Raw genomic sequence first — 14,079 nt, forward strand, 5'->3', positions numbered from 1 at the left:
GCCGAGGAAGAAATGTATTAACGTATTTATTAATAATTACTATTTGCTATTATGAAGAAAGTGGGCCATGTACAATTTATATTCACAAAATGTATAATAAACAAACTGCCAATAACAGTATAATTTTAACTTATATATTTAGGAATACTTCCAAGGTCCATGTACAGCCTATTTGAATGTATAACATTTCTAGCATGTGGCACCATGGGAACACATTTACCGGTATGTTCTCCAACAGTATAAGGAAAACTCAAATTGACTAAAGTGCTACCACACTGAGCCCACAGAGTGAGAAATTGTCTCTCACACACCTTCTTCTTTAGCACACACATTGATTTTAGCTAGAGAACTGCACCTCTTTAGACTTAGGTATGGGTCCATTTCTTCTTGTGTCTTCACTTAAAGTCTGTACTTCTGTATTGTCTGTAGAGTTCACTGACTTTTCCTTGGCCTCCGCAGGTTCACTCTCATATTTCTCCTCACTACTTTGTGAGATCTCTCCATCCCCTCCTCTCTCCATTCTTCCGTCTCTTAAACTACTGGTGCTGACCTCAATTATGACAATTTCCTCTCCACTTTCCAGCTGAAATAAACTGTTCACTGCTCCTCCACCCTCAGTAGCCCTACTACTGGTTGTAGTGCAACCTGCCCCTTCTTCTCCCATCATTCTTCCTTCCCCGTCTATTAGGGCTATCATCTGCATACCCTCATCAGTATCCTGCTCCACCTTGGTCTCACCCCCAAGTTCAAACACCACCTCCTGCCCATGTAAAGGCACCAAACTTTGGTTAGGTGTGCAGGAAAGCTGCAGGCTGGTATCCTGCCCTTGACTGAAGGTGGCACTGGATGGGCCGCTTTCCTGTGCCTCAGTGTGAAAATGAAGAACATAAGACTCACCCTGGCTGCCCTCTCCTGTCTGTGCCTCCACTTGCTTTTCTCCCCCCCATTCACGCAGAAGTGACATCATCCCTCCCTTATCTTCCCCCTTCCCCCCCTCAACTTGCCCATTTGAGTTGAACTGTAACACAAGTGATTTTCCCTCCCCATCCACTCCCGCTCTTGATGCATCTTCTCGAAACTGTAACACATATGACTTCCCACCCTCCTCCATATTGATCCCCTCCTTTGCCTGCCCTTCATTATCAAAACACAACACAAACTGTTTCCCTGTCCTTATTTGCCCCACATGGGAGTGAGGTTTCCTTTCCAGAGTATCGAGCAAAGGAGGAGAACCTGATGTCGTGGCTGCTGTTGTTGCTGGTGTAACCATGGTAACAGTTGATGGGGGTCCTGAGGTGTCCACTGTTTGGGCTGTAGTGGCAGACGATAAAAGAATTGGGACGGTAGTGCAAGTTGTTGACAGCGTAGAGTGGGACACTGTGGATAAAGATGATGGTGGTTGTGTATCTGTTACAGTTTTAGCAGCACTTACAGTCTGTGTGAGACTTGTCATATTACAGTTTGTTCCTGACAGAGCTCCACCTGCAGCCTCACTGACCATAGCTGATGCAGATGTCTGAAGGGCAGCTTTGGGTTTGCGTCCACGTCTGCCCCGAGCTGTCCGGGTACTTTTCCCTAATATGGGCTTGGTCAATAGAGGGTTATTTAGGAGACTTGGTGTAGCAGCATGGGTGTTTGCATTATTATTGTTGGTGAAAATGATCCTGGTCTGTTGTTGCTGTGATATGGTCTGAAACTGGGGTATCTGGGTCTGTGTTTGGTTTAGGACGGGCTGGAGTGTTTGGATTGTCTGAAGCATAGGGAGGGTCTGTGACTCAGTGGCTGGTGGAGAGTTGTTCACTGTGGGGACGAGGATCAAGTTGGACTGGCCTCCATTGTTGGAGGGGCACTGTAGAAGGAAGAAATTTTGGGACAGAGGTGGAGGGGGGGGTGGAGGGGCTGGTGGAGGGGATGACAGAGGAATTAGCTGCAGGCCGCTAACTGTCTGAATCATAAAGTAGTTCTGGGAGGTATTCGGGGGGATATTGAGTGCTGGCTGTGACACAATCAGGCTGCCATGGTTTCCTGAGGTTTCAAGGGTGATGGGGTTGAGCAGGGTTGTGGTGGTTGTTACTCCTCCGACACTGGCATTCACTGCGACTCCATCCTTACCTCCACCACCAGGGCAGGGCAGGGGGACACTGTTGCCATGGGTTCGGATGTGTCTCTGCAAGTAGGAGTGCATGACGAACTCTTTCGAGCAGTATGGGCATTTGAAGTCTTTGCTTGAGGAGTGTGTACGAAGGTGCAGCTGGAGGTTGGAGGAGTGTGTAAAGCTTTTACTGCAGTGGGTGCACTGAAAGGGTCTCTCCCCAGAATGGGTGCGTTCATGCTGCTCACAGAATATAAAAGGGGAAAAAACAGGGAAGACAAAAATAAGAAAACAACCTATGAGACGTGACAGATCAACTGAATTTGAAAAGCTGAGAATCAAGAGTTCATAAATGTACTGACCTGTTTGAGGTTTGACGTCTGCGAGAATGACTTTGAGCAGATGGAGCAGATATGAGGCCGCAGTCCAGAGTGCATTTGACTGTGTCTTCGCAGGCAGCTGGTGTTTTTGAAGGACTTGCCACACTCCTTGCACACATACGGCCTCTCCCCTGTGTGCTGCCGCAAGTGGTACTGGTAGTGAGAGCTCCATTTGAAAGTGAGAGGGCAGTGAGGGCACTGGAATGCACGGACGCCTGTGTGAACCTGGGTAGGATCAAAGTGGAAAGAATTTTCATTTATACATTTTGGCATTACTTTTTCTCATGATCTAGCACTCAATTATATTTATAGCTGAATAACCTATAATTATCTGCAGGGCAGTTTGAGGTTGTTATTTGATAGTAGAATTAAGTCTTGTAAGTGTTCATTTAAGTGAGAAAATTTTGAAGTGCAGTGAAATTCAGCCCAACCCAAAGCCCAAGAGTGATAACCAGGAAGTTATGTCAATGATGCATCAAAAGTAACAGCTGTTACAACTGAAGTGTTCTGCGGCAACAGCCTCTCTGTCAAAGGAGAGTTTAAACTACTGCAACAAAGTGAGGAATTGAGATGAAACGTGTTTATTGCTCTTTGGATACATCTGTTGTAAATTGCATTCATCTGCAGGGTGTGAATCAAACTAAGCAGCTGCAGTCCCTGTGAACTGGAGAAATCATAAATTCTTAGGTGACATAAATCATGAAAACTTAGATCTCAAGCGATTAAGATTTCTCATCTGGAAAATGAACTTGTGTGTATAGTTGTTGCAACAGAAAAGTAAGTCTTACCCTCTGATGGATTGAAAGCAGTGATGACCTCTTGAAGCTCTTTCCACACTCAGTGCAGCGGTAGGGCCTTTCCCCAGTGTGATCCCTCATGTGGTATTTCAGCCCTGATGAACCTTTGAAGGCTTTTCCACATTCTGAACAGCGGTATGGCCGCTCTGTATTTAAGTATTTGAAAAAAAAAAGAAGAAAGACATAAAACAGTATAGTCAGAATAAAGGTCATCTTGAAAGCATTGTAATAATGTTCTGTTGAACAGCTGTATATTCTAATCTCCAGTGTCCCCATGTAAAAGGTATTGTTGTTTCTCTCATGTTAAGACAATGTCTACCTCCAGCAGCAGCATTCTTGCCGGTTGCTGTCTTTTTGGGAGCTTTGGCTGGTTTTGCAGGTTGTTCCTCGTGCTCCTCACCCACAGTGATGATGTTGACATGGATTTCCCTCTGGCCTTCCTGCTGCTTGTCAGCCTGGCTCGGAGAGGAGGGGAGGGGGAGAGAAAGAGAAAGGGAAGGGGGGCACACTATCTCGGCCTCGGCCTCAGCCAGGAGTCTTTGCTCAGGGGTGTGCGAGTGTTGGTGGGTGAGGAGGGAAGAGAGCAGGGGGAAGGAGCGGTCACAAGCAGAGCAGCTGAACTGGGAGCGGGACTGTGATGAGAGCGAGTGCATCTGCCCACAAAGAAAGGTGAAACACAGGAGGGAAGATTGTTTTAAACACAAGTAGATCCCAATTGTTGTGCATGTCAAATAAATAAGTAAATATTAATGAAAGTCTTTCTCACCAGTGAAACATGTCTATTGAGGCCTCCACTGGTCTTAAAGGTCTTATTGCAGTACCCACAGGACAGCCCTGCCCATGTAGCTCTGGCCTCTGGCTGAACGGTCTCTGAGCTCTGAGTCACCTCAGTGAAGCTCTGCAGTAGGTCAAACTGGGCCTGGGCGGTGCCTACATTCTGAGGAAATACAGGAGGACGTCATGCATATCAAAACAAAACATCTTCTCCGATAAAACTGAAGCACTTTGAAGGCTAGGCAGGTCTTTTTTAGATCAATTGAAATTATATTTATCGGATGGTTTCTGTCTTGACCTTGAAGAATACTGTCATTCCAGCCCTTACCAACCAAACAATATTTTTTACTTTACCAAGTAGTCAGACAATAGTCAATTCACAAGAATGAACACCTTTTTTCACTTATTACACTTTGCCTTATGTTGGACTTGTTCACTGATATTGTCTTAGTTCGGCCTTTGTTTTTCCTAAGACAAATCCACTACCATCTTTTTCCAATGTAGCGACTAGAATCGCTTATGCCACATATTAAGGGTAGGGGTGACAGTCATCAGTCAGGACAGCAATAGGCCTATATAAGACGCTGGCTGGGAAGTCTGTAACATACTCTATAACCTGATTACCTCTACTTCTCTTTGTTTTCTTTGTTTTTACTGCAATGTACCAGGGTGTATTCTTCTCTTGTCTTATCACACCGTTCTCTAGTCACATCAACCTGTTTGAACTGATCACTTACTGCATTGCTTCCATCTGTCCCCTCTGTCAGCCCAAGGAGCACCTCCGTCGTGTGTCCATTTTCAGCCACTGTTGTCGTCTCCACCACCTCCTCGAAATCCGCCAGCAGGTGTCCAGCTCCATCCAGCCCATCCCCAACCTCCATCCCTGCCCCATGACCCGCCTCTGCACTAGTCCTGTGTCCCCCTGGAGCCATGTGGATGGCCTGGTGTTCCTCTAGTTCTGTTCGTGAGCCAAAGGTGTGGCTGCAGCTCCCACAGCTGTACAGCAGCACACTGGCCCCAGTATCTGTGCTAAGGTGGACCTCTGTCCCGATAGCCCTAGATGCACACACGTTCTCCCCAGAGGTGAGGGTGAGCTGGGGCAGAAGGCTGGTATTTTGATTAGACGAGGAGGTTGACAAGAACACTTCTTCCATCCCCACCCCGACTCCATCGGATCCTTCCTGACTCACAAATCCCACCATGTCTGTCAACATGGATGACGTCACTTCCTCTGTCCCTACCACCACTTCCACTATCTCATTTCCTTTCAATGCATCCTCCACCCTCTTCCCCTCCTTCCCTCCTGCGTTGAGGTGAGAGTTCTTGTGCAGGGCCAGGTTGGATGAATGTGTGAAGCTGCGTCCACACTCGTTGCAGATGTAGGGCCTCTCTCCTGTATGTATCCTCATGTGCTGCCTCAGGTTGGTGGACTGAGTGAAAGATTTGTTGCACACTGAGCAGGTGTAGGGCTTGAGACCAAGGTGGACATTTTTGTGTCGCCGCAGACTGCTCGAGTTCTTAAAGGCCTTGGGGCAGGTGTCACAGGGGTATGGACACTCTCCAGTGTGCTGGCGCAGGTGATACTGGTAATGAGAACTCCATTTGAAGGTCAGGGGACAATAGGGGCATAAGAAGGTACGCACTCCTGTGTGGACACTCTGATGGACCTTGAGATAGACAGAGAAAGAATTGTGAAATATGTTTCTAATTTGTATCATTTATTTTCCCCAGACACAATGCTTGGTTGTAAAACTACTTAGTTGGACACCTCACCTGAAGCAGAGAGGAGCGTTTAAAAGCTTTGCCACAGTCCTGACACTTGTAAGGCTTATCCCCTGTGTGAGACCTGCGAAGCAAAAGTCACTTTTCAGAAAGAAATCAAATTAATTATATACATATGTGATAAAACCTTTTTAACAAAGCCTTCTGCTTGTGCTTTTAGTTGTGTTAGTTGCTTAGTTGATTAAATTTGTTTTTATTTCTATTTTTTCTTCCTGTAGCACTTTGAGATTTTTTTGCAAAAATGTAAAGTGCGTTACAAATTAAATGTATAATTATTATTATTATTATTATTATTATTATTATTATTAATAGATGTAATACATTATTAGTCCTGGAATAACTGCAATTCTTTTTCACTAAACTGTTTATATAAAAGAAATCAAAGTTGAGCCAATATGGGATCTTTAGACCAATACTGCTAACCATGTGTGAGGGACAGATAAGGCCATAGTCAAGATAAAGTAGTAAATAGGGATTATTAGAGCTAAAAAAAAAAGGCTTGAGACTGGTTTCTGAGACTTATACTGGCGTTCCCCGACCAACCTGCAGAAAAACCCAGAAGAAGAAGAAGAAGTTTAAATAATGTGTTTTTATGATTTTTTTTTTACCTGGCCTGTGTTTGGTGAAACTTTTTGGTCCAAATGTAAAATAATGTTTGCTTTCTATTTTATTTTACTGGCAGCAATTTTTAGTGGGAAATAAATCACAGATTACTACCATGGATTAAAATGTACTTTCCTGAATAGATAACTTCACTGAAGAATTTGGGAAATGATTAAACATATTTAAAAAAAACAATCAAGTGGAAGCAAAATCTGCTCATCTTTGACGCTCTGCTACATTTGCTGCAGACGGTGTTGAAAGTATTGTAAATGATGGATTCGGAAGTGGGCTTTTACTCAAAAATCTATGTGCTCACACAGTTTCTAAACCAGTGGTTCTCAACTTCTGGGTCGAGACCCAAAACTGGGCTAATGTGCGTCTGGGAAAAAAAATATTGGGTCAAAAAGTGTGTGAAGTTCTTTTAATCATTTATGTTTAGGTCAGATTCTTTGTTCCATCACATTTTTTGTACCTTCTGAGGCCCAAAATGCCTACATTTTTTATTCTTATTTTAATGATCTGATATCTGTTATCTGTTGAAGAATATCACAAATTTGGGTAGCAATTTTTTCATGAAGGAGTTAGTGGTAGGTCCTGAAGCTGAACCAGTTGAGAACCACTGTTCTAGACAACCCCATTATTGCATTACATATATGCTGGTACACATAGATCTGTCGTAAACCCACATTGCACCATGAAATTGTTTCTATTATATCGGCAGACCGATTCATAGGTGAAGTTGTAGTTACAATTACAAGGATGGTAATAATGTTTATTCCTGTGTACCGTAGGTGATAGAGCAGAGCAGAGGAACCCTTGAAGGCCTTGGGGCAGAGGTTGCAGCGATACGGTCTCTCATTGTTGTGGCTCCGTTGGTGGTGGGTCAGCCTGGACGACCACCTGAAGCTCTTCCCACAGTCCGTACACTGAAAGGGAAGATCCATCTGCTCCGCTTGCTGGGTTTGCCCTGACACAGATGACGTCACCATGTCTAGAACCACCTCTTCTCCACCCTCTACAACTCCCTTGTCCCCCTCTGACAGCTCCCCTCTTTCTCCATCGTCCTCAGCATCCTCTCCTGGTCCGAGGAGGGACGGGAAAGGAGAGAGGGGGGTGGTTGACTGAGACGGTAAGAGTTCGGCCTGAACCACTAAGGCCACTGAGTTAGCCATCACAAGAGCACAGATGAGAGTATCTCTTAGAAGGAGGTGTGAATCAGTTTTGGTGCAGTATCTGATTTTTCTTTCACCTTTCTGTCGTTCATGATTTCATAAATTCCTTCCATGTAAGCCACGGGGAAGGCCTGCTTTCATCCCAGGATAGGTCTGTCCTGAAGTGAAATGGAAATAAAAATTAAGTATTATAACTTAGAAACTCCGCGTGAGAAGATTCCCTTTTAATGTCAACCCCTCCCTCCTGTGTATGACGCTGCCCCCCCTCCCCTCCCCTCCCTCCCTTCCTGCTGTCTTTCCCCTGGCCGTCAGTCCGGTTCTGTCCGTCCCCGCAGTGCGGTGCTTGCTGGTGACACACACACAGAGGCTCCTGCTGAGGTACAAACCAAACTTCTTTATAAGTGCATAACATAACCGGTCAGCTGTACCAGCCAACAGGAAACCCAACCACACAGAATATCGGTTTTTACAGTATCAACAAAGCAGCTAATGTCTTCATTTAGAGCTAATCTGTCCTCGCTAATGCTGAATAGCGTCATTAAACTGCTGGGTAAGGATGCACATTAATACAGACGGAAGCACTACTCACCGCGTATCTTATACTAATCTTATAGTTATAGTGTTGATATTATGGAAAGGAGCTGGGTACCGCAGTGCTAATCCACACAACCTTAACAATAAACACAGCACAAACTAACAGCAGTTCTCCACCCGATGCCGCCTTCTAAGAACAGCGACGGTGATTGGCCGGTGACTACAATACATGAGCTACTACCATTGGCCGGGAGCTTCTACAGACAGCTCGAGGATTTCTCACCGTACGTTGAAATATTTCTTATAGCTAATTGAAACGGATAGAACCTGTCAGCTTTGTACCTGAACGCAAAGATATTTAAAAAAAAGAAGAAAAAAAACATTATAAAGGCGATTTTACAGCGGAATTTTATCGCTTCTTGGCTGACTTTGACGCACAGGCTTCTGGGTAATGTAGTACATGTTTGTAGTACATATTTGTCAGCGCCTTGACTGCCCTCTGCCCCTGTTGACTTTCCTTGCTAGGTGGATTCAGAGCCTTTTATAGGGCTTTGAGTGGATTATAACAAATGTATCAAAGATATACTCAAATCCATTGTGCACATTCTTTAATATTTATTTCACCAAGGCACATATTTCACATTGAGGCCAATCAGTGTGTGTAAAAGGCATCTTGATGTAACAAAAATAATTTAAACATAATGATATAATAATAGTAAATAAGAATAAAAACTGTATAAAAGTACAAAAAGATAGGAGGCTTGCTCCACCAACACAAAATAAATAGTTCCACCAAGTCACTTAAATAAATAGTCAATACTGTACCAAATACTAGAATAAGAATGAACAAAAATGTATAGTGATAAAATTGGTAAAGTAATCTGTATCATATTGTAGAAAACAACACAATAAACAAAAGTACTGTATACAACAATTTACATTCTTGTACACTTATGTACACATGTACAGAACATAGTGTCACAATACATAGTATTTTAAGGCTTTGGGTGTTCAACTAAAAATAAAACAACCTTTTCTACCCAAAAGCACAGGTTTAAAATCAGCCACCTCACTCATCTAAGAGGCTAATCCCAACAAGATTGTGCAAAGAATCTAATTAGGTTCATCAGTGCTCAGCAACGGGGCACATTCATTCAATTTTACCACAATATTACAAATGCCTCCTCTTTTTAAATGCAAAAAAAAAAAAAAACAGGCAACAAAATAGAAACTCTGCCTGTGGTAAAAAGAAAGTAATCACTTCTCTTTGGCTACTGTTTTGACATTTTCATATAAATGCAATCGCAAATTAACATCATGGATCATTGATTGATACATTAAGACACGGCAAGTAGAAAAGAACATTTACATCTTTAAAATGCTTACTTTAAGGACACTGTGAGAGAGAGTGAAAACCTTGGCAGTCTCAAATGTATGCTACATCTACTGGAAGAATGTTTGGCTAGAGGAATACACAAATAAAAAATAGAGTCAGTTTACACAAAGAGGAATTATCAGAGCTATAGGTTCAGCAAGTGCTACTGTGTTTTTTTTTTTTCATGAGGGTCAGTGATACACAAGACATAAAAGAAGATTACAAAGATGTGAGCAAATAAATTCACGTACAGAAAGTCAGAGTGAAACATTACAACTTCAAATAAATACAATTAAATAAATTATTAAAATCAATAAATAAATAAATACATAAATAACATAGTCATGAACAAAGCCCTTGGAGGAGTTTGGGGAATCATGGTGTTTAACTGGCAGGTTGCTTTAATGCAAATCTTGATGGTTATAACTGGCTGCAGTGTAGTGCATCCTTATTATCGCTGATGGAAAGACACATTCTTCAACACACATGTCATTAGTTGACGTTTGGGCCGATCAAGGCAGGCTATTGACTACAGTGCACATTGACATGCTCCTGATTCCCCCTTTGGCTGAGGCAGGACTCCTCACTGGCTCTGCTGCCAAGCAGTTGTAAGGGAAAGAATGAACGAGCTGGGATCATCATTGTACTGCAGATACTTTGGGTTTGAGGGTGATAAATGCTCTGTATGCCCAGTCACAGAAGAGCTTGAAGTGTTGAAGAAGCTCATGGCTGGACTGCAGGACATCAAACTGGTAGGGAAGGTTAGGGGGGAGGGAGGGGGTCGCCGGGGTCAACCTGGGTGCTTCAACTCTCAGCATCTGTAGGTGCAAAGACAGACAGACAGACAGATTAGAAAGTGAATTGACAGACAATTACATACAGTATATCAATGAAATTCAACAACAACCAAAAGTCAAAAGTTTGGATTACGCTCTTTACCTGACGATGCAGCATGGTGATGAGAGATTTCATCTCCCTGATCATCTCCACCAGCTTAGGCACAGCAGGGTGGTGGTGTCTCTTTGAAACCTTGTTGAGCCACTCAAAGTGGTGCTCATACAGCTTCAGGTCGGCATGTAGCTGAGAGAGTGTGGGCTTCAGCTGGAAAATACACAGACATACTTTAGAGACTTAGCATGGGTGTGGCAAGATGTAACTGTGTGAATAGAGACAGACCAGACAGACAGCATGCACACACATTTACACACAGTTACATTATCAGAGCATTACCTCAAGATTATTGAGGTCATTGGCTGATCTGTTGCTCATTTCTGGCAGAGACCTGAACCTGTGTGGCTCCACGTCTGAGTCAAAAGCGTGCTCCCTCTGAAAGAGAAAGCAAGACATGTTAGTAATTTGCATCAGCGCAATTTTTACTCATCCTGAGACAAGTCACGGCAACATGAGGAAAGTATTAGTCCAGCACCTTTGATTGGGTGATTGTTTTCTGTGCTTAGAGACAGTAGCTCTCAATGACGGGAGTGTGGTTGATCAGGTCAGTGTGAGTTCACCCATATTCAGCCACCCCAAATGTCAACAATGAGAGCAAATGACCTGAACCCACAGGATGTTTTCTACAGGGAGCGAGGATAACAACATATGCAGTGACTAAGAAAGCTCAGAGTTCTACAGACAACACAAGGCTGAAGGGAAACTCCAGGGTCACAGCTATAAAAAGACGAAATGACGCAGGGCTGCTGCCCAGCTAGAGTTTTGTCTTGTAAACTATGTCCAGACAGCAGATGTAGGGTTTATTAAAACCACTAGAGGGAGACAACAACCTGACTGCAGGTCTATGGAGTTCTACCTTACAATTGCAGTTGTGTTCATCAGTTTTGGTTAAAGAGGTATGCCTGATTCAGTAATGAATGGGGGATAAATGAAGATGACTGATGCGTCATTTCCAATCAGTGGAGGAACATAACAGCATTAGAACAACAAGTGCTGACAAATGTTTTGTGTAAACATGTTGTGTGTGCTTAATGCTTCCATAACCTGTTTTTCAGCGTGTTCCTTGCACAACTTTTTATCTTCAGTTGTTTATGTTGTTGTTTTCAGTGATGAATGAACCGCTTTGTCTCCCCACGTCTCTCCATCAGCCTTCATAAGAGCTACCTTATGCTTGCGGTCTAATGTTTTGTCTCTGTTGCTTTTGTCCCCTTCCGTCCCGTTCCTCCCCTACCCTCGTCTCTCTCCCCCTCTCCTCTCCCTCTCCATCCAGGTGCACAAGCGCATACAACATCACGTGCACATGTGCATGCATGCTCACACATACACAGCTGGCTTGTCATCTAGTTTGCTCTCTGATCTCTTCATCTCTTGTGGTTTTTCACTCCATCTTCCTCAGCCTTTAATTCAGCCTCTTATCCCTTCTTTTCTTGCTCTCTCCATCATAGATCATGACCTCACCCCACAGTACTCAGCATCCAGCCTTTTTTTCTTCCTGAATGCAAATACTGGAATGTGATAAATCTTTTTGATTTTTATCAAGTCACTTTGCTGTGGCGACCAAAGGTAAAACACTAAACACCACACCTACAAAACCATGACTATTTACAGATCCCTCAATGCACACACACACACGGCCACAAAAATGCATACACAGAAATGCATGCACGCATATATACATTTGCACAAATACTGTATGCACATTGACACACACACATACTTAGTCTTACATATACAAAGTGGCTTTGGAAAACTTATATAGACCTATGTGTGTGAACACACACATTTCTCTCTCTCTGTGTAAAGCAGGAGTTTCATTGCTTTATGCAGGGACTTTCCATGGATTCACATTCTATTTATCTTTCCTAACCTTGACCTCGCTTTGGTGGAATTCAACACAATATGGAAAAAATAATTAAAAATATACTTTTTCCATTTTATTAAACACTGTCGAATACTGTCTCCAACACTCTTTGATATTACTGTTTTTTCGCTTTGGTTCCGAGGGTTTACTGCAACACAAATGCCAACAGCTTTGTTTTAAAACAACAAACACAGAGTCACACACATTTTGAATACTATCTCCTGGCTAAGACTAGAGAGAGTATGTGGCTATTTTTGATTTAATCGCCTGAACAAAAGAGTTCTGAGATTTGCATAATGCAAAAATAGACTTTGTACCAGTCATGTGAAGTGAAAGATGTCGTGATAAGATCCTGCTTTCTTTTCACCTCTTTCAATACAGTGTTGATACTCAGTCACCACCTGGAGAAAACTCTGTCTTGGCAAAGTTTTTTAAACAGGAATTCAACAAAAAAAGCATTTTGGCCCAGAGATTTCAGTTTTGGCAAATACCAATATAAATAGGCTAAATGCCCTTACACTCCATCTTTACTTCATGTACGTATATTTACATTAACAGTCATGTGAAAGACATGCTTGGCAGTTTTCTGTTAAAATAAACCTCCTAAGGTGTCATGTTGGGAGATAATAAGCTGATTCCTTGAACTTTGCTTTGTACTTCTATCACTTCATACACCTTTTGCAGACTATCACTTATGTGTCTACCCTCCATAGTTTCATTAAACTTGATACTTGATCTCCACTTTATAGAATGAAAGGACTGTCCCTGTCACCAACCTCACTGCTACCTCCACCACCAGAAGTCAGGCGACCTGACAAACTGGGAGTTTGCTGAGTCAGCCACCCCCTCCCTCCCGAGTCTAGTTTGGATTAATAGTGAGATCACTCAGTCAAATCTACCCTGAGTCTTTCGGTGCCCTGAACTAAGCATACAGATGGACTCCAGCCATTCTGTCATCATTGAAAGCAGCTTATGTCAAACTGAATCCCGAGCAAACGCATTCTTGCATCAGCCAATAAGAGTTTCCACAACAGTGATTCAAGAGAGACAGTGTAATGTTACCTAAATGAAAGGTAACATTACCATCCAATTCAGGAAAGGTCAATCAGTGACTTACATCCTCTTTCTCCCTCACAGTGCAATTCAATTAGCAAAGACCTCATCTGCATCTCTTCCTATCAATAGCTGCGATTGGTAATCAGCGTGACGACATCTTCACTCACCAGCAGCTCTTGGGTGATCTTCATTAGATTTTTGGTCTGATTGGACAGTTTATCCATGTCAGAGGGCCTCCGCTGGGGCACAGGAGAGGCCGATGTGAATACAGGCAGCTGGGCCAATAGCAGCGAGATGAGGAGCGAGGAGGAGGAGTCGAGCAGCACTGCAGGGGAAGAACAAAACGGAAGCAATTAGTGGAAACGTCGCTGTCATCTCGCCATAATGATAATGACCTCAGGCCACGGCTGTCAGCTCGTTGCACCATAACATAAACAATAGCTCCAGACTCCAGTGTCAGAGTCATGTTTTCACAGGATGAATGCAAATCATTAAATCATTAAAAAAGGCCGGGCTTTGACACTGAATATCACCATCACTCCTTCACCATAAGCAACGCAATGAATGCTGCTGATTGTCACACCTGCAACTGGATAGGTAGGTGAGCTGGTGGTATAAATTATATAGAGGCAGCCAAGTCGACTCTCTTAACAGTAAGCTCATTCATTCTTCTCCTTTCAAGTTCAAATACAAGGTAGACTA

General features: G+C 43.1%; 2 protein-coding genes and 1 long non-coding RNA gene across 5 annotated transcripts in view; 1 reads left to right on the forward strand and 2 right to left on the reverse strand.

Moving 5' to 3' along the window:
* Positions 1–8,328, reverse strand: znf628 (zinc finger protein 628). Of its 2 annotated transcripts, none has more exons than XM_020646743.3 (9): positions 8,190–8,328; positions 7,215–7,758; positions 5,817–5,889; positions 4,781–5,710; positions 4,036–4,206; positions 3,589–3,922; positions 3,261–3,415; positions 2,455–2,697; positions 1–2,332 (listed from the first exon to the last, which is right to left on the reverse strand). In XM_020646743.3, the coding sequence occupies exons 2-9, from the start codon at positions 7,598–7,600 to the stop codon at positions 338–340; spliced, it is 4,287 nt and encodes a 1,428-aa protein (XP_020502399.1). In that variant the 5' UTR covers positions 7,601–7,758; positions 8,190–8,328; the 3' UTR covers positions 1–337. The 2 variants fall into 2 exon arrangements, with proteins under 2 accessions (XP_020502399.1, XP_020502400.1); XM_020646744.3 differs by having other exon boundaries at positions 7,215–7,753; positions 8,190–8,321.
* LOC114920967 (uncharacterized) overlaps positions 7,902–14,079 on the forward strand; it is a 27,604-nt gene continuing 21,426 nt past the window's right edge. Inside the window, exon 1 of one of the 2 annotated variants that reach the window (XR_003809257.2) lies at positions 7,902–7,978. This is a non-coding gene — a long non-coding RNA (uncharacterized lncRNA). Of the gene's footprint in view, positions 7,979–8,280; positions 8,419–14,079 lie in introns of those variants that run through there. The other variant, XR_010666754.1, reaches the window with a different exon arrangement.
* il11a (interleukin 11a) overlaps positions 8,728–14,079 on the reverse strand; it is a 6,078-nt gene continuing 726 nt past the window's right edge. The window contains exons 2-5 of the mRNA XM_020646745.3: positions 13,545–13,702; positions 10,740–10,835; positions 10,449–10,610; positions 8,728–10,327 (exon numbers count right to left, since the gene is read on the reverse strand). Coding sequence (XP_020502401.1) covers positions 10,148–10,327; positions 10,449–10,610; positions 10,740–10,835; positions 13,545–13,702 — 596 coding nt within the window. The 3' untranslated portion in view covers positions 8,728–10,147. The remainder of the gene's footprint in view (positions 10,328–10,448; positions 10,611–10,739; positions 10,836–13,544; positions 13,703–14,079) is intronic.

This window comes from Labrus bergylta, chromosome 8 (assembly GCF_963930695.1).
Source record: "Labrus bergylta chromosome 8, fLabBer1.1, whole genome shotgun sequence".
NCBI classification, from domain to species: domain Eukaryota; kingdom Metazoa; phylum Chordata; class Actinopteri; order Labriformes; family Labridae; genus Labrus; species Labrus bergylta.

Excerpts from the sequence above, each read along its gene's own strand:
- znf628 (XM_020646743.3), bottom strand. The coding sequence starts at position 7,600 with ATGGCTAACTCAGTGGCCTTAGTGGTTCAGGCCGAACTCTTACCGTCT. Across the intron at positions 4,207-4,780 it reads GGACAGATGGAAGCAATGCA|AATGTAGGCACCGCCCAGGC; the intron begins GTAAGTGATCAG and ends GTATTTCCTCAG. Across the intron at positions 3,923-4,035 it reads TCAATAGACATGTTTCACTG|ATGCACTCGCTCTCATCACA; the intron begins GTGAGAAAGACT and ends CTTTGTGGGCAG.